Below are 24,791 nucleotides of genomic sequence, written 5' to 3'. Positions count from 1 at the left end.
TTGTATTTTTTGTTATTTTCAAAACACTTTTATTTCTTTTTTTTATGTCAAACCAAACTAAAATTATTTACAAAAAAATATTTTAGTAGGAGGATGGGACAGACTATAGAAATTTTTTGGAAGACATTAATTTTTGGTAATACATTAATTAACAACATTCCAGTGATCCTGAGGTTTGCAACTTTTAATTTTAGATTGTAACTGTTCATCATGTAACCAATCGGCAGATTCTGTAAATAAAAGTTGTACAACCGACGGAAAAATATGAGTTCTTTTGAAATTATGTAAATTTAATGTTGCAAAAACGGGAGATCCAACACATGGACAGAATGACAGGTCACATCCAACACATGGACAGAATGACCGGTCACATCCAACACATGGACAGAATTACAGGTCACATGCAACACATGGACAGAATGACGAGTCACATGCAACACATGGACAGAATGACGAGTCACATACAACACATGGACAGAATGACAGGTCACATCCAACACATGGACAGAATGACGAGTCACATCCAACACATGGCCAGAATGACGGAAGACATGGACAGAATGACAGGTCACATCCAACACATGGACAGAATGACCGATCACATCCAACACATGGACAGAATGACAGATCACATCCAACACATGGACAGAATAACGGGTCACATCCAACACATGGACAGAATGACAGGTCATATCCAACACATGGGTGGAATGACGGGTCATATGCAAAACATGGACAATGACGGGTCACATACAACACATGGGCAAAATGACGGGTCACATCCAACACATGGACAGAATGACAGGTCATATACAACACATGGACAGAATGACAGGTCATATACAACACATGGACAGAATGACAGGTCACATCCAACACATGGACAGAATGACGGGTCACATCCAACACATGGACAGAATGACGGGTCACATACAACACATGGACAGAATGACGGGTCACATCCAACACATGGACAGAATGACAGGTCACATACAACACATGGACAGAATGACGGGTCACATGCAACACATGGACAGAATGACGGGTCACATGCAACACATGGACAGAATGATGGGTCACATGCAATTATGTAGCATTTTTGAGCAAATTGGAAAGGAATAGTTTGCCATTCTGTATGGCCACCATTGTTTCCATCTTGTGATTTCAGTCTGTGGATATTAAACTAGTTCTGTTTTGTATTCTGGCTTCAAGTTCTTTATACCTGTCGCACAAGTCTCCATAAACCTGAAAAGAAGAGAGAGAAAAATATTTAAGTCAAACAGTTTGCATAGCCACATACCAAAAAAAAAAGAAAAAAAAAAGTTACTTTGTTTTGTTTAACGACACCACTAGAGCACATTGATTTATTAATCATTGGCTATTGGATGTCAAACATGGTAATTCTGACAGTCTCAGAAGGGAAACCTGCTACATTTTTCCATTAGTAGCAAGGCATATTTTATATGCACTAGTCCACACACAGGACAGCACATACCACCATGGTCTTTGACATACCAGTCGTGGTGCACTGGCTAGATTGAACATACAAACAAGGTTACCATGTCTGCTTTACCATAAACTGTAATTATGTGCATGTAACTAGTGCTTTTGTGTTATTTTATCTATATACGCATGAATTTTTCAAGGTTATTATATAGACATTCTGTGGAATGTAATGTGCATTTCTTACACACCCGTTGGTGAGAACACCATGCGTTATTTAGTTGTTTACACATATATACGTGTGTTAACAATTTCAAGACGTACGACTGGCTGCTCCAAAGTGATGACCAGGTCACCAATGCCAAATATCCAATCAAAAAACAGCACGGTGGAAATCGATTACTTTGTGATGTATAGTTAACCTGACAATCATGTGTCTGTGAGGCATAAGTCAGCTACAAGTGCAACGGTTGTAAATATCTTTTAGTGGATAAAGATGTTAAAATTGCTTAAAACCTGGTTTTTGAGGATATGTAAAAAATAGAATAATACATTGTCTGTTAGATACCATTTATCTCACAACTTGTTTAAAAATGTATCAAACTCGCCTTTGCTCGTTAGATACATTTTAAAACAACTGGTTGTGAGATACATTAAATGGTATCTAACATCCACTCATGTGTTGTTCTCTATAAATATACCAATGGCCAAAAACAGGTGAGGAGAAATGTGGATAAAAATTACACTGTCGGTCTATGTAATGTAATGGTGTTTTACTGACATTATGCTGACCTAGTGTTTCAATATAATTTTTGAGGTAAATTAACAAATATACATGTAGTTAGGTTAAAGAACTTCCCTCCCAAGCTGGGGACGGGATTTAGCGTAGTCCATTGAGTGCTCGCTTGAGGTGCTTGCATTGCAGGATCGAACCACCTCAGTGGATCCATTCAAATGATTGAATTTTTATCGTTGTGCTTTCCTGTCTGTGGGAAAGTGCATATAAAAGATCCCTTGCTTCCCTAGAAAACATGTAGCGGGTTTCCCCTGATGACTACAAGTCAGAATTACCAAAAGTTTGACATCTAATAGCCGATGATTAATTAATCAATGTGCTCTAGTGGTGTCATTAAACAAAACTGTCTTAACTGACAGTTGTAGAGTTAAAAAGTTTGTTTTGTTTAACGACACCACTAGAGCACATTGATTTATTAATCATCGGCTATTGGAAGTCAGACATTTGGTAATTCTGATATAGGCTTAGAATTCCATGGTCTTTGGCAGACGTTTTCAATTATCCTAAACTTTTATCTAGCATATGCAATCAAACACTAACTTTATCTGCACCAGGAGATGGAACGGCAACGCATGGCGGTTGCTTTAAACCACTGACCACTTCAGAGTAGTCTACCCCTGGACCCAGCCATCCTGAGAAAAAAATTACAGGAAATGTTAGCGAGCATAAAATGTTAGTATAATTGGCGAGGTCATACTAGACGCTAATATATTGATGGAAAGAAAGAAAGGATCACACAGATAGCAACAAGAAATAATGTTTATAACAAAGAAATACAATATGTGTGTGAAATTTACAAATCAATCGGCTCGGAAATAAATAACTAGTAGTCAAGTACATAGTATGAAAAAAAATGCGATCCCTGTAGGATGGACTACAGGTGGTTTGGGGTTTAAAAAAATTTGAAATTGGATCCTGTATTTCATGTACTTTGACAAATTTTAAACAGCAGTTCTCTTGCTAAATCTTTCTAAAACTTATAAAAATATATTAATGCATTTCCAAGATTTTAGGGTACATACTTTTACCCTTCGTCCCTTCTGGCAGAAACCCTGCTTCAGTTTGAAATATTATCCCCATTTTAAACAATATCATACATGACAGTGGCAGCTTGAACAAATGATTTGATGTCTGCATGTATCGTACAGGAATGGAAAGGAGTGTTATTGACAAATTTGCCTTTTTTGGAAATAGTTATTTGGTGGGGGGGTGGGGTGGGTGGATTGTGTCGCCTCATTGAGACCTTTGACATTTTCTTTCTTCTACCATAGATATAAATTATTATACAGTCAAACCTCTCAAAACTGGACCCTCTGTAAACCGGAATTCCCTCAAAACCGGATGTTTTTCATGGTCCCTTTTTAAATATCTGTGCAGAAAAGAACCTCTCTAAACAGGATACCTCTTAAAACTGGACTTTTTACTTGGTCCCGAGGGTGTCCGGTTTAGAGGGGTTTCACTGTATATAAATGAAAATAAGGGCATGTGCCTCCATCCCCCATTCGACTCTATATCTGTATATTTTTTTCTTACCATGTTTTGCTCTAAACGCACTGCCCAGAGCAGCTGAGTTGGCAACATCCTTTGTGTACACAGGTGCATTGAAAACATCGGCTATCACCTGCAATGGCACAGAAAGGAAAAAAATGTTTTATTTAACGACACACTCAACACATTTTATTTACGATTATATAGCGTCAAACATATGATTAAAGACCACACAGATATTGAGAGAGGAAACCCACAGTCGCCACTTCATGGACTACTGTTTTCGATTAGCAGCAAGGGATCTTTTATATGCACCATCCCACAGACAGGGTAGTACATACCACGGCCTTTGATATACCAGTCGTGGTGCACTGGCTGGAATGAGAAATAGCCCTATAGGTCCACCGACGGGGATCAAACCCAGACCGACCGCGCATCGAGCGAGCGCTTTACCACTGGGCTAGGTCCCGGCCCTGTAATGGCACAGAGAATCGAACACAATCACAAACATTAGCATTGAGAATCAGATGGAATATTGTGACTGATCAATGATCGATTAATATAATCAACTAAATAGTGTGTGGTGCTTCGAGGAGATGGGTCACCTAAATTTATTACTGCACTACTAGCCCAGTCGGAGGGGACTTAGAGAATACTCAACGAGCTACAAGGCAATACCGTTTATCTTGCAAAAGTGAACTGGGCTGCATTCAGCCAGACCAAGCGGAAAAATGGCCGCTAGACTGGTTTATGCGCTTCACAGTAAACCAAATGGCCACATTGAGAACCAATCAAATAGTTCACTAACGTTAGCTGGTTGAACTTGGGTTTGAGGTTGTTCTTCCCAAACCTTTCGCGAGGGAAGGACAACATCAATTCACAAGTGCAAGATCAACGGTATTGACGATTAGCGATTTGGGTATCCTATTTATTACCCATTATCAATCTTTATCATTTTATGTAAGATTTTCTAACAATACTGTTATTGAAAACAAATTTGCAAGTTGAGAACATGAGACAGCGTTGCATCATAGCTGTGACATACATATCGTTGATGACGTAAGTTAGTTGATGACAAGACTGCCACCATGGGAACTATTCTTACACTTAATATGGTTGTTTGTTGTTGCCTAACAGTTATGACATCAAAGCCTATAGTGAAGCACTGATTATGATGTCAAAACGTATCTAGGGAAAGATCCCCCACCCCCCCCATCCCCTACTTCTCTCTGCCAATATGGGTAATAAATATAGGTTTCGTCTCTATCCTTTGTCTGTTTGTCCGGATGTTGTTGGGGGTTTTTTCACCATGCTTTGATTTGAAATATTACTTTCCAAATTTGTGTATAGCTTTATCATGATCCGTTACAAATTAAGTTTGACTTTCATGGCAATTTGCCCATTTTTCACAGATATATGACCCTTGAAAATTAAAATTATAGTAATATATGTTATGTTTATTGTGTACAAAGCTATAACAAGGGTGCTAAGAGTGACTGTCGTCGACCTTATGGTCAACAAGTTTACAATTAGCATTCTAAAATCACCCAGACAGTGACTTCAATACCTGTAATATTGCGGGATTCGTTGAGGCCCCTCCCGTAGCTATAACACGTGTGTTGGTGGAATCTGAAAGAAAAGACATCTATATACAGGTCATTCTTTAATTAATACGAAATAATTGAATTTCCTTTACATTTGTTACAATTTAACGTCATCCCATCGGTTCAGCTTTAGCAATGGGAGTTTGTTAAACTCATTATGAACATGGAGACGTAACAGATAAAAGGCAATTACCGTCCAATTGCATTAGCAACTGTGATATCAAAAGTTGTGGAACATGTACTGTTATCACAAACAGACCTGAGTACATCGGACTATCAGTTTGGTTTTAAAAGTGCGACATCCACCGATATGTGTTTATTTGCTTTTAAGGAAGTTATTAACTTTTACATTTCACAAGGTAGTCCTGTGTATGTTTGCTTTTGGATGCGAAAAAAGCCTTTGACTGAGTAAATCATTGGACATTATATATGACACTTCTGAAAAAAGGCGTGCCAACTTTTGTAGTTCACTTTATCAAAGCATGGTATTTAACTCAATTGTTTTGTGTAAAATGGGGTGCATATATTTCCTGTAAGTTTAATGTAACAAATGGTGTCTGGCATGGTGGGGTAATGTCACCCTTATTATTTAATATATATATTGATGACATTAACCTACAGTTGTCGAAGTGTGCAGTTGTGTGTAATGTTGGTGGGGTGTTTCTAAATAACTTTAGTTTTACTGATGATATGTCACTTCTTCGCCCATCTATTTCTGCATTAAAAAAAATGTTAACTATTTGCAAGAAATTTGCAGAAGATTATGATATTATATATAATACAATGAAAACAGTTTGTATGTGCACTGAGACAGAAACTTTCAAGTTGATCAATGTGCCTTCGATATATTGTATGGTGATGTATTGAAATTTGTTGACAACTATAAATATCTAGGTTATATTATATGCAAAAACATGAAAGACGATAAAGACATTACACGACAGTATAGAGCTCTTTGTGTACGTGCAAACATGTTGTTGCAGCGGTTTACAAAATGTTCAGATTCTGTTAAAAAACTATTATTTGTGAGTTAAGTTAGTAATTTGTACGCGGGTGCATTATGGGTGAAATTTACGCAGGATACCATGAAGGATCTTAACTTAATTATGTTATAACAACGCATACCGATGGATGATCAGACAACGACAACCATACAGTGCTAGCAACTTTGGCGCTTTACTTCGCTCAACAGCATATTCACTGAAGAGCAGAATCGAAACAACCTCAAACGACCTACTTGCCCACCTGAGGTGTACAAGTGTGTACATCAAATGTATATGTACATTGCCGGCACAAGCTACGTACTCTATACTATGTACTGGTAATTAGTTTTTATGTTCTATGGATTATTGATCTGAAATAAAAATCTATTATTATTATTATTATTGTAATTCGCTTCCTTTTTTCATTTATTATTCACACATCCATTTAATTTAAATACAAAAATATAAGTTTTTTTAAAAAGGTGGACAACATTTAAAGGTGTTTTAATTAACTTTTTTTCAGTACATGGGTGTACAGCTGAATTTGTTTGCACACTTTCAAATAAATAAACAATAGAAGAGAAAACTGGGATTAAAAATTAAACATTATAGACAAAGGCCTCTTGTGAGACTTTCTTTTTATCCAGTGACAAAAGGTAAAGGTTCATACTCACTGTGATACAACTAGTAGCCTAATTATATTAAAAAAGAAAACTTACTAAAATTAAATCCTAACATTTCTGAATAATATCTCCTAGCAACCATCTGGCCCTCGAGCACTGCACGTATCTCCACCTCTTTCGGAAACGATGTCACCTGGTAGAAAATAAATAAATGAACAAGTATTAGGAGAGTAGCCTACTGCTAAAGCAATACATGTCCCTACCGAACCCAACAATTTGTTTTTATCTCCTAAATTTAAGGGACATACATGTGTAGAAAGTGGATAAATCACCATGAAAGATAAACTTGATCAGTTACAGTATATGAGAAAAAAAAAATCATCTGAATATATATCTTCAGGCACTGCAAAACAAACATCTGGAAAAGAAATGTTTAAATCTCCTAAGTTCAAGGGCCACAACTCCGTTAAAAATGGGTAAATCGCCATGAAAGTCAAACTGGATCTGTAACAGTGCATTATAAATCTATACAAAAAATTCAATATTTCAAGGCCTTCTGAAAAAAAAGTCCAGAAAACAAATTTCCACATCTCCTAAGTTCAAGGGCCATAACTCCGTTTAAAAATTGTAAATCGCCATGAAAGTCAAACTGGATCTGTAACTGTACATTATAAAACTAAACAAAAAAAATTCAGCTTAAAATATTTGAGGGCATTCTTATAAAAAAACATCCAGAAAAATATATGTAGCAACCCCTGCAATTAAAAAAACGTCCACGGCAAAAAACAAGCAGTGGAATTTTTTTTATAATATAGTCCACAGCAAAAAAAAAGTGTTGTGGAAAATGAAAAACTCCATGGCAATCTCCACAACATTGCCGACTGCCATGGGCAATTGCAGGGGTTATGTAGGACAGACAGACAAGACAGACAGACAGACAGACAAGACAGACAAGACAGACAGACGGATGGATGGAGATGAAACCTATAGCACCCTCCGGTTGGACTGATAGAGTATTAATTATGAACTGAAGAGTTCACATGCAAAACATAATATACATGTATGCCATGCAATTTAAATTTTTTGGAGGTGGCATAATGCCTCTCTCCTTTACATGCTTACATACAAATGTATAATTTTTTTATGTACTAAACAAAAATAATACAGGCCTCTTAAACTTGCAAGAACGTTAAAAAAAATTAGTTCACGCATTAAAGTAAGCACATCATTTACGTGAACATAATGGGTTAGCAGAAAGGAAATGGGCTACGAGAAGTTGGTTTTTTGGCATGTAAACGATAAATGGGTGACGCCAAATTTCAATTCTCGGAGGCCTGTGATAAAATCACCAACCTCTTCTCCATGGCTATTGAATCTAAAGACTCCTTGAACCAAAGGCTGAATCTCGGTCACGTAGAAGTATATTCCTGTAAATTATAAAAATTAACAACATGAACGTACAAGCATTATTATGTACATCCATTCTCCATGACAAAACAGCAGCTCAATCACACTGTTTCCACGCTGTTTCCAAGATAGAAAGTGAATGTTGTTTAATTGCTGTTATCGGATCCTTATTTAATTTGTTTTTATTTTGTGAAACTGCTGTCCTTCTTTATAATACTCACCTGGAACTAAAGTCACAGACCCTAGTTTTTAAACACTACGACATATTTTTCACTATTAAAGCCGTTTTTGATCATTTAAATTAGAAGTACTTACATTTTATTATCTAGAATATTCATTTCCATACACCTGAAGTGGTTCTGGTTATCTAATTTTTTGCAATACCCCAAAATCCAGTTTTCATAATTCTAAAAACACACGTTCGTCTGAGAAGTAATGGTTATCGAGACAAGTTCTGGTTATTTTTAGATGGTGTTTCTCGGTTTAAACATCATCGACTTTAGCTTCTGTCTGTTATTACCTTATCCAAATGTGTGTTGTGGGTTTGTAGATTAGTTTAACTAAACTTAGCGTCCATTTTCGCAGGCTGAAACTAGAGTCTGCTCCTTTAATATATTGAAACAGAGAGGACTGTATGGTATAAAGAATGAAAGATTATTTAACAACATCTCAGCACATTATAAGCAACAGCTTTTAGGAAAAGATAATATATTAATTTATCATTAATGCCTTTTGTAGGAGATATCGCTGACACTTTAATTTTGATATCTCCTGTGATATTCTCCTAGGAGATATCGCTTCTTATAATCTTGACTGGTGAAATGTTAATCACAAGGGATTGTTTTGTTACGTCATTGTGTATGTTTCAGAGCTAAACCTATCATTAGTGACATCATACCACTGTCGTTCTGTTATTTAACGAGTCTACCACTGCCAAATATAGTGACATTCAACCCACATTACTGACATTGTTTACAATTGTCGCAAATGAAAAGAATGATAATGGATGATAAAAAGAATACCCTCCTCGTGTCTTGTGATATCATAATTTATCAGCACTCACTGATAAAAGTATAAAAATCCTCGGCAAGCCTCGGATTTCATACTTTTTATCAACTCGTGTTGATAAATTATGATATTACAAGACACTCGGGGGGGTATCCTCTAATTATATACTATTTATAGTCTAGATGAAGTATGGTGGCCTTACACTGAGCTTTCCCTCCAAAATACAACCACCCTGTAGATAGCCAGCCCTCATTAGCCAAGGCAATATACACGGCCACTGTCGCGTTAAGTAACAGACATAGCAACCACCATTATGACTGTATTTATGGAATTCAGCTTCATATAGGGGCAAAACGTAGCTCCGCAATAAAGCACTGCTTGATGTGCTGTCAGTCTAGGATCCATACCTGTTGGTGAGCTAGTTAATATGTACTTTCCCATAGACAGGATAATACATACCACCCTTTGATGTAAGGGTTATAAAGAAAGAAATGTTTTATTTAACGACGCACTCAACACATTTTATTTACGGTTATATGGCGTCAGACATATGGTTAAGGACCACACAGATTTTGAGAGGAAACCTGCTGTCACCACTACATGGGCTACTCTTCCAATCAGCAGCAAGGGATCTTTTATTTGTGCTTCCCACAGACAGGATAGCACATACAACAGCCTTTGATATACCAGTCGTGGTGCACTGGCTACAGCGAGAAATAGCCTAATGGGCTCATGGACGGGAATCGATCCCAGACCGATCACGCATCAAGCGAGCGTTTTACCATTGGACTATGTCCCACCCTCCTGCAACAAAGTAATGGAAAAGAGTCAACCAAGGGTGACAGATCCAACATCACAATGTAGATCAGGCAAGCACCCTAACACTAGCCTAAATCTGGTCCCCTGCTCTTACTTGGCAGTAGCTCATTGGAATCCAGCCATCCATCCATCCATATTCCCTTTCACACAATGCCCATATATCCACTCATGCATCTACTAAACTACCCACAACCAAAATACACCCACCCACCCATCCCATCTATTCAAAACCCAAATCTATCCATCCACCCATCCAAATACCCACTCAACCATTTCCATCCATACCAAAAAACAACAAAAAAACCATCCATCCATCCAACTAATTTTCCATCCACCCACCCACCCAATCATCCATACATCCATCCACCCACCCACCCACCCATCCATCCATCTAGCATCTTTTCAATCTTGTCTCACCTATATTGCCATTGTTTCCCATTGGTGTATTCTCCAGAGCTGCAATAAACTTATCCCATGATCCCTCAGCACATTCGTTGCGTATTCTTTCTCTGGTCAGTGAACCATTTTTGAAACTAATGGAAAAAACAAATTAAGAGTCACAGATTTCTAAAGATGACGTAATTAAAGGTTAAGGTACTTTTGGAGCTTCAAAACCTCCACATTACATGTAAGGAAAGTTTAAAGTTTGTTTTATTTAACGATGTCTTTAATCATCAGCTATTGGATGTCAAACAATATAATAACTGTACATGACAGTGGCAACTTTAACAAGTTAAATATGATACTCAACAGTTAATAATATGACATAATCAGGGTTCATAGCCTTAAAGACAAAACAAATTCAAAGACTTTTACCTGCCATTTTCAAAGACTTTCAAAGACTTTTACACAGCGGTCAAAGACAATAGAATGTGATAAAAAACAAAAAACAAATCAGTTTGTTTACGTTGCTGTTCACGGCAAAACATTTAGCTTTTTTACATGCATCATGACAGATTAAACCTTATAACTGAAAAATATCAAATGTATGCAGCTATAAAATATATCATCATTGCTTTGGCTATGATTTGTAAGAATTTAAAGACTTTTATTATAATTCAAAGACCTAAAATCATTTTTAAAATTCAAAGACTTTCAAGGAATTTAAAGACCGCTACGAACCCTGATCTACAGGAAAGAAAAGAATATGTTTTTAGAAAGGATTATTTTGGAGGGGTGGGAGAATGTGTGAGCCCACTGATACCCAGAACATTTTAAATTAAAAATAACAAGGAAATGGTTTTATTATACAATGCACCCAACACATTTTATTTATGGTTATATGACGTCGGACATATGGTTATGGACCACACAAATACTGAAGGAGGAAACCCACTGTCGCCACTTCATGGACTAATCTTTTTGATTAGTAGCAAGATATTTTTTATATGCACCATCCCATAGACAGGATAGCACATATCATGGCCCTTGATGTACCAGTCGTGGTGCATTGGCTGAAGAGAGAAATAACCCAATGGGCCCACTGACGGGGATCGATCCCAAACTGACTGCACATTAAGCGAACGCTTTACCACTGGGCTACGTATCTCCCCTATAAAAATACGGGGTCTCACTTATAAAGGAAGATTTGCTTATAAAGGACTGTAACCTGTATAAAAATACGGGGTCTCACTTATAAAGGAAGATTTGCTTATAAAGGACTGTAACCTGTATAAAAATACGGGGTCTCACTTATAAAGGAAGATTTGCTTATAAAGGACTGTAACCTGTATAAAAATACGGGGTCTCACTTATAAAGGAAGAATTGCTTATAAAGGACTGTAACCTGTATAAAAATATGGAATCTCCAATATGAAGCCAGGGAACATCTAGTACAATAATTTATTATATTAAAACATGAGAGTCTCTTATAATAGGAAACATTAAAAGTTTGTTTTGTTTAAAGACAACACTAGAGCACACTGATTTATTAATCATCAGCTATTTGATGTTAAACATTTGGTTCAGGAGATGAAACCAGCTACATTTTTCAATTCAGGTCAGGTCAGGTCAGAGTGTTTAACATGCACATTCAGAGCAAGCTGTGGTAGCACACACCTGTCATGGGTGCAGGTAGCAGTCTTGGCTGGTTCCTCCGCACAGGACAGGAAAAGGTTGGGCTGGGTGAAAGAGAGCACCAGCAGTCCGACTGGGGCCGGTAACAGGCAGAGGTTTTGTTTTGGTGCTAGGGAATTTTAATGTCCCGTAGGATTAAAGTCAAAGGGAAAAGGTGTGCACTTTGAATGAAGGAAATTGGGCACATTTTTTACCACTCTACCGAAAAAAAATTCCATTAGTAGCAAGGGGTCTTTTATATGCACCATCCCACATACAGGATAGCACATACCACAGCCTTTGATACACCAGCTGTAGTTCACTGGCTGGAAAGAGAAAATAGCCCAACGGGCCCACCAGCAGTGATCAATCCTAGACTGACCACACATCAGGCGAGCGCTTTACCACTGGGCTACGTCCACCCCTTATAAAGAGGGACTGTATATCATGCAGTGTAGACCATATACAAATATAGGGCCTCCAATATTAGGACAGGCAATTTTACGTATAGTATAATAATTTATTTTATCATATAATATCTTACATTTCCAGTGCAATCAAAGTATGTGATATTTTTCAGATCACATACTTTAAGAATTGCAAATTAGATGCAAATTAATTGAGGTCACGGCACTAGGTTTATTGACATCTACGCAAACGTACTAGGGTGACACTACATAATTGTTATAGTCATCAAATAAAAACATTTCAATAGCAATTTTAAAATGAAAGCTGTCCAGAGTTCAGAAAACAACAAACGTTATGCACTAGTTTATTTTGATGTAAGGACATCGAAAATTATGTCATTCAAGTTAGACGTCATTTCCATTAAAAAAAACACTGCGCCACATATTCTTATGTCATTTGAATATCTAGTAATGGCGGACTGGAATTAAAGTTGCGTGTACCGTTTATAAAAACACTTTGTATTAAGCTTGAGATTATATAATAAAGAGATTATTACCCTCGTGTATTTCGGTATCATCAATATCATATATTAGGAATAAAAATAATGTATTATGCTCGCCATTTTTATTCCTAATATATGATATTGATGATACCGAAACAATCTGGTAATAACCTCTATATATACAAACATGGGAATAGAATAGAATAGAACAGATGTTTAAGGACACCCCAGCACAAAAAATACATAGGCTATTGGGTGTCAATGTAAAACAAAACATGAATCTCTTGTAATAGGATTGAAAGTTAGTCTTACCAAGCTAAGGCCATGAAATCAGTGCTTTCAATGGGATTGACAAATACATGCCCGACTGTGGATGGTTTTGGAGATGACAGCCAGAGGAAAATAGTGTCGCTTGTACCCAGACTCACCTAAGAGCACAAAACAGAAAGCAAAAAATAATAAAAGAAGCAAAACTAAAAGATAAATAAATACATGTAAGTAAATAAAATAAATAAATAAATAAATAAATCTAAGGCCACATTTCTGTAAATATAAATTCTCTTAAATACAAAATTTAATGATTAAGCACCTCGTAAGGCCCACTCTCCATTAAATTTGTTCTATGATGTGCACTATCACACAGAAGAATCGCTCATATTGATCAATATTTTTTAGTGTGCTGAATGTCCGTGGATATAGAATCGCTTATATTGTGTGCAGGGTTTTATTTCTCAAATTTGACTTGATGCCTGTGGCTTTCATTTTGGGAATTTTATAGTTGTTTTACAAAAAATCCAGAATTTTCCGTTTTATTTCAAAAACATTTCATTCAGCTAAGTTTAAATTCAAAAGTGTAATACAATACATGTACCTATATTTATACAAATTAATATTTATTCTGCATTACGAAATGTTATAAGGTAGGGAAGGGGTATTTGTCAAGTGTTCTGTATTGTTATACAATAATAAAAATATGAATTATTAACATTCATATTTGGAATGTTTTACTCCAAAATTGAGAACAAAAAATGACATATCCTTTTGGGAATGTTAGGGAATGCATGGTACCGATTATTGGAAGGAAGGAAATGTTTTATTTAACAATGCACTCAACACATTTTATTTATGGTTATATAGCATCAGACATATGCTTAATTTTAAGGACCACACATATATTGAGAGGAAACCTGCTGTCGCCACTTAATGGGCTACTCTTTTCGATTAGCAGCAAGGGATCTTTTATATGCACCATCACAGTACAGGGTGGTACATACCACAGCCTTTGATATACCAGTCGTGAGATAACGTGAGAGGAAATCTGCTGTTTTCTCTCTCAATATCTGTGTGGTTCTTAACCATATGTCTGACGCCATATAACAATAAATAAAATGTGTTGAGTGCGTCATTAAATAAAATAGGGGCGGGACGTAGCCCAGTGGTACAGCGTTCGCTCGATGTGCAGTTGGTGTGGGATCAATCCCCATTGGTGGGCCCATTGGGCTATTTCTCATTCCAGCCAATGCACCATGACTGGTATATCAAATGCTGTGGTATGTATAACCCTGTCTGTGGGATGATGCATACTGAACAGCATTGAAAACGCATCACCAGTTGATGATAACAAATGTGAATGGGGCGTATATCAGCATTAAAAATATCAATGAATAAGTACCGTACTACAGGGGTGGGGAAAAATAAAATTGTCAATCGGTCCCGCTTGATGTCTTCATTAACGGGGAGGGGGGGGGGGGGGGGGGGTGGGGGGGGGGGGGGGGGGGGGGGGGGGGGGGGGGGGGGGGGGGGGGGGGGGGGGGGTGGGGGGGGGGGGGGGGGGGTGGGGGGGGGGGGGGGGGGGGGGGGGGGGGGGGGGGGGGGGGGGGGGGGGGGGGGGGGGGTGGGGGGGGGGGGGGGGGGGGGGGGGGGGGGGGGGGGGGGGGGAGGGGAGAAAAGGAATAAAAAAAAAAAAAAAATTAAATCCCATATATGTATAAAAAGTACGAGTATTCAGTACTGTGTCCTGAAAATTCATAAAAGATCGCACCGTTGAAGCGTTTGACAGCCTGAGCTAGCACATGTTTAGACAAAGAGATTAATAACGTCATCACTGATTGGATGAAATCTGACCTCTACTGGCTCTTGAGATAACCAGTACATGTAGCTGTTCTGCTTACTCCCACTTGTTAACAAGAAAGTGGAAACCTTTTGTTAATTTTAAAATCCTTTATAATTATTGGATAGACTACATTGAACAGTCAACAATAAATACATTTATTGATTATTTCAGTATATTTTATGCTATTTCAAGCAGTTTGTATTGCACAAAAGTATCTTGCTTCCGACAGGGACACTCGACCCGACAAAGCTCCGTACATAGGTGTTGACAGGTGTTGATTGTAACCAGTTGCAAACTCTGGGTCCTTTGTTTTAATTGGGAGTGTAATACCTTGATGGCTCTCTCACCAAGAATGGTGTTATTGTTAACGTCTGTTTTATCTCTTGACTGGCTCAGCAACTTTGACAAAATTAATGTCTAGCCTAGTGGCTGTGGATTGACACTACTGTAGGTCCAACTTCAGTGACTGACGATATATACTTAGGCAGACTTTAAAATCACAGACGTCTGAAACACAAGCTATACTGACCACTATTTATTTATTATTTTAAATCATGCATGAGATACCGATGTCTGGGCAGGCCGGTCCACTTGACGGATAAGAATTTGTTCCAATAATAGAAATGGACAGGTGGTTCGGACCGACAAGAATGACAAAAGTGGGACCGGCAAACACACGTTTTTAAAAAATAATTTCGGTCTCAGAGATCGAGAATCGGTCCCAGACCGGGAGAAAAGGGCTTTTCCCCACCCCTGCCGTACTACCTTATAGACTATGCATGATGTCAAATAACTTACAAAAACCATTACAAAACACCAAAACACAACATATTGCATGAAAAACGTAAATTGAATGTGCAAATCATGCTGATTGGGGCTACAAAAGATGGTCTCTGAAAAACCACTTTCATTTATGAAGTAGTCTTTGAGGGAACGTTAAACAAGTGATGGCAATGTTGACAGTTGAGTAACGTGACTGTGCCTTAAGCATGCTTCAAGTCAGTATTTCAAGTAGAGTCACCGCGCAGCAGTTTGGATGCCACCATTCAACAATCACTAGACTCCACAGGAGATACCAGCAAACAGGAGGAACCATCAGGGACCATCCACATCCAGGCCAACGACATGTTACGACACCACGACAAGATCACCATATTGTTCGCCTCCATATTCGTGATCGAACGCTGCCAACTGCCAGGACTGCACCAACTGTTCAAGGTCGACGAGGGGTTATCAGCGCAGACACTGTGTGTCACTGTCTTCGCTCTGCTGGGTTGCGTGCTCAGCGACCATATGTTGGACCTATCCTGACTGATCAAAATCAAAATCAGCACCGACGTTTGGCAGGAAGGTATCGTCATTGGAGATTACGTTGTCATGGTGTGCTATTCTCTGACAAATCCCATTTCCATTTAAAGAATGTTGATGGTCGGATGCGAGTGTGGCATTGGTGTGGAGGGAGTGTCATGGTGTGGGCTGGGATCAGTTATCATCACCGAACAGCACTCCATGTTTGCCATGGCAAAGTGAATGCCATTTACTACCGGGATAATGTCTTGCAAAATCATATCATTCCCTTCTTTCTTCAGGATCGGGATATGCACACATTTCAGCAAGACAACGCCGAGCGCACACAGCATGTGTTACAACACAGTATCTAGTGAACAATAATGTCCCTTTGCTTGAATGGCCAGCACTGTCCCCTGATTTATCGCCAAAAGAGCATCTTTGAGATTACCTTGGTCAACGCATCTAACGTCTTCCACAAATGAATAACCTTAGAGAACTGGAAAACGCACTACAGTAGGAGTGGAATGCTATCCCCTATAACATTATTTGCAAACCTATCGGGTCGATGAGAAGACATTGCATGGCTTGTGTTTCTGCAGATGGTGGTCATACGTGCTACTGACTTTTCATTGTGACCCCACGTGTCTTTCATACATAGATGAATTAAAACTAATCAATGATTGTGCATCCTTTTTTGTTTGTTGTCATTATCAATCATCCATCTATTGCTGTTCAGAACAAAAACATTTATTGCTCAGGTATTCTTTTTGAAATCCAAACATTTCTTGGTGGTGCATTTTCAATGCTGTTCAGTATATATATATTAGGGCCCTGCGGATCTCAATTTTCAATTTGAATTGAATATTCGAAAATATTCGAATCGAATCGAATTTCGAATCTTGAATACCTTGGAGAATAATCAAGTGTATCAGATGCAGTTCACGAAGGAATATTCAGCTCAGTGAAGGAAATTAGAAAGACAGTATAAATATCCACTGCACTGGGTGTACGTATGGTGATTAACATGATTACACAAGGTTGAAGTTTAAATAATAAAGCGCCCTAAATAGAAAACCAGTACTAATGTGTACATAGGCTGAACAGTTGAACTAACACGAGATAATATCTTGGAAGTGATCATTTATTGGCTTTTAATTAGATCATAAAATAATTCAAGTAAACATGTGAAAATTATCACCAATCGGAGATCAAAACTAAATACCAGTGGATATTCTTCGCGCAATACAAAAAAAGAATCCTAAAAATTATAAAAGAAATATAACATTATAATCACATCACTTTATCTGCTTGAAGTCTGACATGGATAGGATGAGATCAGCATTTTTATATCCCCATATGAGTGTCTCGGCATTTTGGCGAGGCAGAGAGTGTTGTTTGTCAGTTATAACGTTTGTGCCTGTGGAATTCACCCTTTCTGAAGAGAAGTTAGTAGTCTGAATGCCGAGTGTGTCTCTCGCGACTGTAGCCAGGAGTGGGAAAGACTTCACGTGACCCTGCTTTGTCTTCCACATTGTTTATTGTTTATTAATGTTAAAGGTTGGCCATATAGTTTATCCCTCTTTTTCCAATTGTCCGTAGACTGCAATATTCGAAATTCCGAATGCACAAAAATCGAATTGAAATGAATCGAAGCTTTGCAATGATTTCGAATCGAATCGAATATACGAAGCTTCACAGGGACCTAATATATATATGTATATATGAAATATAATAAAACTTTTATCTTACAAGTAGTTATACATGTATAATAACAGAATCATGTTATAATTTTAGTATTATTGTACATTGTAAGACAATGATTCAAGGCACCCTAACCGTGACATTGCCAGTGATCTGTGGTAATAAATAAAAAAAATTAAAAGAATTAAAAAAACAAATATAAATTTATTAACACCAAAAAATATAATAATAATAAATTAATGCACAAAATGCAAAAGGTTACAGGTAAGAAATCATTATAAAAGGGTCAGTTTGCCAATGTGTAATGGTTAAACAAACATCATGGCATATTGTCACAATTGTTTATCTGTTCGCAGGTACCCCCAGGCAGACACCCCCAATACAAATACTATCATTACATGTATATATTATTATATAACATTACTATAACATAATCTGACGTTATTGTTTGGGGATACCTGTGATCTGACCAGCAGCAATCACACACCTTGGAATACACTACCTGTCAGTGTTGATAGGGCTAAAATATATGTACAGTAAGTTCAATGCAAGCCTTACTTCAAGCAATAACACGTCGCCTTGTAAATTAAATGACCGACCATATCATACAGATATAAGATGAAAATATGACTAGAGCATGTGCCTGGTTTGTTTGAACGTAAGTAAAACAATAACTTTATATTGTGACATGGACAGGTCAATATATGTATATATCTTCTGACCATGATGGCAAGTTCAACTGTCCATTTTGGACCAAAAATAGTGGTCATTTTAATTTTGTGGCCGTTATAGCAGGTCTAACCATTCATCTTGGTCAAAAATAGTGGCCACTTGCCGCATGGAATAGGTGGCTGTTATATGCAAGTAAAATAAAGAAGGAAATGCACTGAGTGGGATTTATGGTGGCCACTAAGGGCAGGTGACCGTTATATACAGGTGGTCATTAGACAAGTCTCGACTGTACTTAGACAAGACTGAGTTTTTATGAAAACTGTAGTTGTGTTTGTATTTTGTATTTAGTAAATGAAAGAAGGAAAGAAATGTTTTATTTAACGATGCACTTAACTCATTTTATTTACAGTTATATGGTGTCAGACATATGCTTAAGGACCAGGCAGATATTGAGAGAGGAAACCACTTTCTGGGCTACTCTTTTCGATTAGCAGCAAAGGATCTATTGTATGTACCATCCCACAGACAGGATAACACATACCATGGCCTTTGATATACCAGTCGTTGTGTACTGGCTGGAGCAACAAATAGCTCAATGGGCCCACCAAAGGGGATCGATCCCAGACAGACCGCACATCAAGCAAAAGCTTTACCACTGGGCTACATCCCACCCTTTAGTAAATGATGTTATAATGTGGTGTGAAGGGATTTTTAGCTTAGCTCACCATAACATCACCAGCAGATGGAGTCAGTCCTGCCAACGATGCTGCAATATAAAAATCACATATTCAACAAGCATTCTAAGAGTACTGCTAAAGCAATACATGTCCCCTACCAGGCCCTACAAAGTTTTGTATCTCCTAATTTCAAGAGCCATAACTCTGTGAAAAACAAGTAAATCATAATCAGTAACAATACATGATAAAGCTATACACAGAATTTCTGTTCACTATCTTGAAGCATTGCGGAAAAAAGTCCGGAAAAGGCACTTTTGTATCTCCTAAGTTCAAGGACCATATCTCTGTGAAAAATAAGTAAATCCCTATCAAAGTCAAACTTGATCTGTAACAGTACATGATAAAGATATACACAGAAATTTAGCTCAATATCTGGAGGCATTGCGAAAAATAAGTTTGGAAAATGCACTTTCGTATCTCCTAAGTTAAAGGGCCATAACTCTGTCAAATATGGTTAAACTGCCATGAAAGACAAATATGATCTATAACAGTACATATTAAAGCTATACACAATATTTGAGCTAAATATCATCAGGTATTGCGAAAAAAACCCCAGAAAACAAAGTTTTGTATCTCCTAAGTTCAAGGGCCATAACTCTGTCAAAAATTCTTAAATCATTATGAAAGTCAAACTTGATCTGTAACAGTACATGAAAAAGCTATAGGCCTACACAAAATATCAGCTCAATATTTTGAATCACTGTGAAAAAAAGTCAAAAAATCATGGGACAGACAGACAGACAGACAGACAGAAGGATGGAATCAAAATATATAGTCCCCTCTGGTGGGACCGATAAGGGATAATAAAATTTGGGCGACGTCTGTCGTAAGCTATAAAAAAAATGTTTTCATCAAAGTTCTTTCAGGAATGAAAATCAAACATAAAATGAAACATTTTTTTTTAACAAAAATACCCATGAGGTACATGATACACCTGTCAAAAGTAGGTCATGGTGACCTGGTTATGGTATGCAACACACCACCTTCACAAGTTGTACTTGCATGCTCCTATATAAATTGATACGGAAGAAATGGCCTGGACAAGGATTTCCTTTAATGTGCTGTAAAGTATTAAAACTAGTTCGTGGTGACCTAGTTATGGTACGCAAAACACTGGCATCCCAAGTTATACTTGCATGGGGAATGACAGATGTGTGGAACGGATAGCTACATGAGACAAGCACCTGTCGCGGTTGTAGAGACAAGGACTGGGATGTGGAGATGGACAGTAAAAGAAGTTAAAAGCTAGGAGGAGCTGCCAAATCAGGAAGACATGAGATGGAACTGAAAGAAGTAAAAGGAAAGGGGGAAGTGAGATAAAAAATTAAAAAAAATAAAGAAAGAAAGAAAGAAAGAAAGATATGCTTTGGAAACAAAACGTTTACAGACAGACGTATGGACAGATGGACACACAGTCTGATGAACAACGCCATACCATAATACAACCCATCAAACACGGGGGTGTACAAAAAGGATTTAGAAATTAATTGCAATATATAAATAAATTACCTGGGTTATCTCCAGTGAAGGCTATAACTTGGCAGTCCTGAGCAAATCCATAACGCTGCACTAAATATGGAGATACCGAACCCTATGTTAAAGAAATTAATATAACAAATGTACTGTGTTGAATTAGACCCATATCTCATACCCATACCCATACCCACAGTTCCACAACCTGTCACTTAAAGTTTGTTTTGTTTAACAACACCATTAGAGCACATTGATTTATTGATCATAAGCTAGTGGATGTCAAATATTTTATAATTTTGACATAGTCTTAGAGGAAACCCGCCACATTTTTCCATTAGTAGCAAGGGATTTTTTATATGCACCATCCCACAGACAGGGGGCGGGACGTAGCCCAGTGGTAAAGCGTTTGCTTGATGCGCGGTAGGTGTGGGATCGATCCCCGTCAGTGGGCCCATTGAGCCATTTCTCGCTCCAGCCAGTGCACATCGACTGGTATATCAAAGGCCGTGGTATGTGTTATCCTGTCTGTGGGATGGTGCATATAAAAGATCCCATGCTGCTAATTGAAAAGAGTAGCCCATGAAGTGTCGACAGCGGGTTTCCTCTCTCTATCTGTGTGGTCCATAACCATATGTCTGACGCCATATAACCGTAATTAAAATGTGTTGAGTGTGTCGTTAAATAAAACATTTCCTTTCCATCCCATAGACAGGATAGCAAATACCATGGCATTTGATGTACCAGTTGTGGTGCACTGGCTGGAGCCACAAATAGCCCACTGACGGGGATTGATCCCAAGATTGACCATGCATCAAGCGAGCGCTTTACCACTGGGCTAAGTCGTGCCCCCTATCTGTCACTTGACCTGTTTGACTAGCTTGCAAAATAGCCACATTTAGTAAACCTATGAACCAGTCTAGTACTGCTTTCTCATGTGGTCTTGAACTTTGAACTTGAAGTAATTTTACCACTTATATCCAATTAAGGTTTAAACATGCTGTCCTGGGCACACACCTCAGCCATCTGGGCTGTCTATCCAGGACAGTGGGTTAGTTGTTAGTTGGTTAGTGGTTAGTGAGAGGTAAGAGGGTGTAGTGGCCTTACATCTACCCAATGAGCCCTTAAGAACTCACTCTGGGTTGGAGCCGGTACCGGGCTGCGAACCCAATACCTACCAGCCTGTCGTCCGGTTTTGAGGGATTTCACTGTATACATGTACATCACAGCTCAAGTTTACAATGTGATTCAAACTTTCGTTAAAACAAGCATTCTTTTCTCTTCTGTTAATGCCAACTTGTAAAATTTACATGAAAAACACATGTAACCAAATTTTGACATAAATAATAAATGCTTACAATAATTTGTTTTGATGGTACCACTGACCCAAGTTTGTCAGCCAAGTCTGGAGCACAAGCCTGAAATGAAAATTGTAATCCTTAATTAACCATGGACCATGTAAAAAGTACCAAACTGAATAAAAGAAAGTGCAAAATTAAAAATACACACAATCATGTTATTAATTTTATTATTATTGTACCTTGTAAGACAATGATTCAAGGCACCCCAAACTTGACATTGCCAGTGATCTGGGGTAATAAAGTTTATATTAAAAAAAACAATCTCCACCTTGTAGTATACATTTAAAAAAAAAAAAAATTGCTTCTTATGATATACTTTTACATGTATTAGGGTTATATCATTACAGAAAATAAATTATTATAAAATTTAATCAGGGTTCGCACTTTACAGTCGCCCGATCGCCCATGGCGAGTCAAAATAGCGTCGGGCAAGTCAAAACCGTATCACGTGTCGCCTGCCTGGCCACCAAAACTTTCCGCATATTGTATTATGTATCAAAATGCAAATAAATAATGTCTGTAAGAGATCGGAAAGTTATTTTTTATTTCTTTTTAACTGGTTTCTTATTAGTATCTGTGCAACCAAACCCATATAGGACATAATAGCGACCACTTCCCCAGTCTATCAAACAGTCTAAATTTTCTAAAACCATTCGGAATGCCTCGGCTGGTTTTGATTATGTACTCGGAAAACCTCAGCCATGTAAATATATTCGTAGGTTCAATAGTAACACCTTGGCCATGTCCGGCTTTACTTCCAGTTAGTTACAATCGGAACAACTCGTCACATTCTGCTACGCTATGTTTCGCAGAAAGATTTTGTTTAGGAGCCTTAAGTTTTCTGAAGTTACATTGTGTTGGAAAGTTTTCATTTCTTACAGAATATACCGAGTCTACTATACCAAACACCCAATCGTCACTGCGAACGATGTCAACAACAGCTATCATTGCCTGTGCACGTGCGAGTGTTGTTAAATAATGATTATGTTTTCAACTTGTGTTGTGTACTTATTTCTCTAGTGGATGTGATTATTGTTTGTATAGATTACTCTCAGCTTAGTATTTCTTTTAAATTCCTCGTCATACAGCCATAAAAGCACCTTATTCATTCCAAGACCGAGCTTTGGTAAAACTTTTCAGATATTTGATTGTGTGGGTCCCGTGACAACATAATAATTATTATTTAATTACAACAGTTTGTAATAAAATTAAAACAAGTTCTGTTTCCTTCTTTTGTATTGTTTGTATGATATGATAACATGTTTTTAAAGTGCAATTTAAGTAAGTTTTTTAAATAAAATTTGGTCGCGGGCCATTCAAGAGTTGTACGGAAGAGTCAAAGTGTTGTTGTGAGTGGCCCGATTGGCCAGTCAAAAAAATCCCAAATGCATACTCTGATTTAATATGTCACTTAAAAATTACTTTTTTTCAATTTACAACAATAACAATCATGAATAAAAGACTGTTAATTATGTTGGGGTTTTTTATTTAAATTTATTACAGTGATGGATGGATGGATGGATGGATGGATGGATGGATGGATGGACGGATGGGATGGGATGGGATGGGATGGGATGGGATGGGATGGGATGGACCAACATGGCTACATCACTCCCTATACTACATGTACACACATAATACAGGTAGCCAAGAAGACCAACAAAAGGACTACCCAACCATTTGTAGGCCATTCTGTACACTGCAAATAGCAAAGAGTACTGTAACACTTACAGTTAAACATTCCGCCGCCCATTCTCGCGTGTGGATATTCAACAGGTTCATACCGGACCCATCGCTCTCATCTATCGGTGCATAGTCACCCACACACAGACTTGCCACAAAACTGCTGACCAATGAAATACGCTGAAATATAGTATCATAGAAATGATCTGAAAGAAAAATTAAACATTTTTTAGCAACACCTTTTTCCAAATAGCAGCAAGAGATTTGTTTATATGCAGCATCCCACAGACAGGATAGTACATACCATAGCCGTTAATGTTACACCAGTTGTGGAGCACTGGCTGGAATGAGAAATAGCCCAATGGACCCATTGACAGTGATCAATTCTAGATTGGCCACACGTCAGGCTTAGGAGTTTACCACTGGGCTAAGTTTTTTCAATATCATCTGATTCAATCAGAGCCCAGTAAGGCATATACATGTAGAACAGCAGTTATTAGTTGATGGAAATGCATTTGAAGTAACTAACCCTATTTTCTTAGGTACACACAGTTTTTTCTGTTCATCAAACACTAAGATAACATGCTAGAATTACCAAAATCAATATAATGCTTAAGTTAACGTTAAA

At 37.8% G+C, this 24,791-nt stretch overlaps 1 protein-coding gene across 2 annotated transcripts in view; it reads right to left on the bottom strand.

Moving 5' to 3' along the window:
- Positions 1-24,791, bottom strand: part of LOC121386911 (xylulose kinase-like) — a 41,521-nt gene continuing 16,730 nt past the window's right edge. For both annotated transcript variants that reach the window (XM_041517956.1, XM_041517966.1), the window contains exons 8-19: positions 24,212-24,343; positions 22,478-22,537; positions 21,159-21,240; positions 19,638-19,678; positions 13,449-13,564; positions 10,589-10,704; positions 8,291-8,364; positions 7,034-7,130; positions 5,295-5,356; positions 3,773-3,860; positions 2,780-2,871; positions 1-1,245 (exon numbers count right to left, since the gene is read on the bottom strand). In XM_041517956.1, coding sequence (XP_041373890.1) covers positions 1,165-1,245; positions 2,780-2,871; positions 3,773-3,860; positions 5,295-5,356; positions 7,034-7,130; positions 8,291-8,364; positions 10,589-10,704; positions 13,449-13,564; positions 19,638-19,678; positions 21,159-21,240; positions 22,478-22,537; positions 24,212-24,343 — 1,041 coding nt within the window. In that variant the 3' untranslated portion in view covers positions 1-1,164. The remainder of the gene's footprint in view (positions 1,246-2,779; positions 2,872-3,772; positions 3,861-5,294; positions 5,357-7,033; positions 7,131-8,290; positions 8,365-10,588; positions 10,705-13,448; positions 13,565-19,637; positions 19,679-21,158; positions 21,241-22,477; positions 22,538-24,211; positions 24,344-24,791) is intronic.

The sequence above is a fragment of the Gigantopelta aegis genome, chromosome 2 (genome assembly GCF_016097555.1).
Source record: "Gigantopelta aegis isolate Gae_Host chromosome 2, Gae_host_genome, whole genome shotgun sequence".
Taxonomy (NCBI): domain Eukaryota; kingdom Metazoa; phylum Mollusca; class Gastropoda; order Neomphalida; family Peltospiridae; genus Gigantopelta; species Gigantopelta aegis.
Note: the sequence above shows the minus strand (reverse complement) of the source record. Positions and strands in the feature narration are given on the sequence as shown.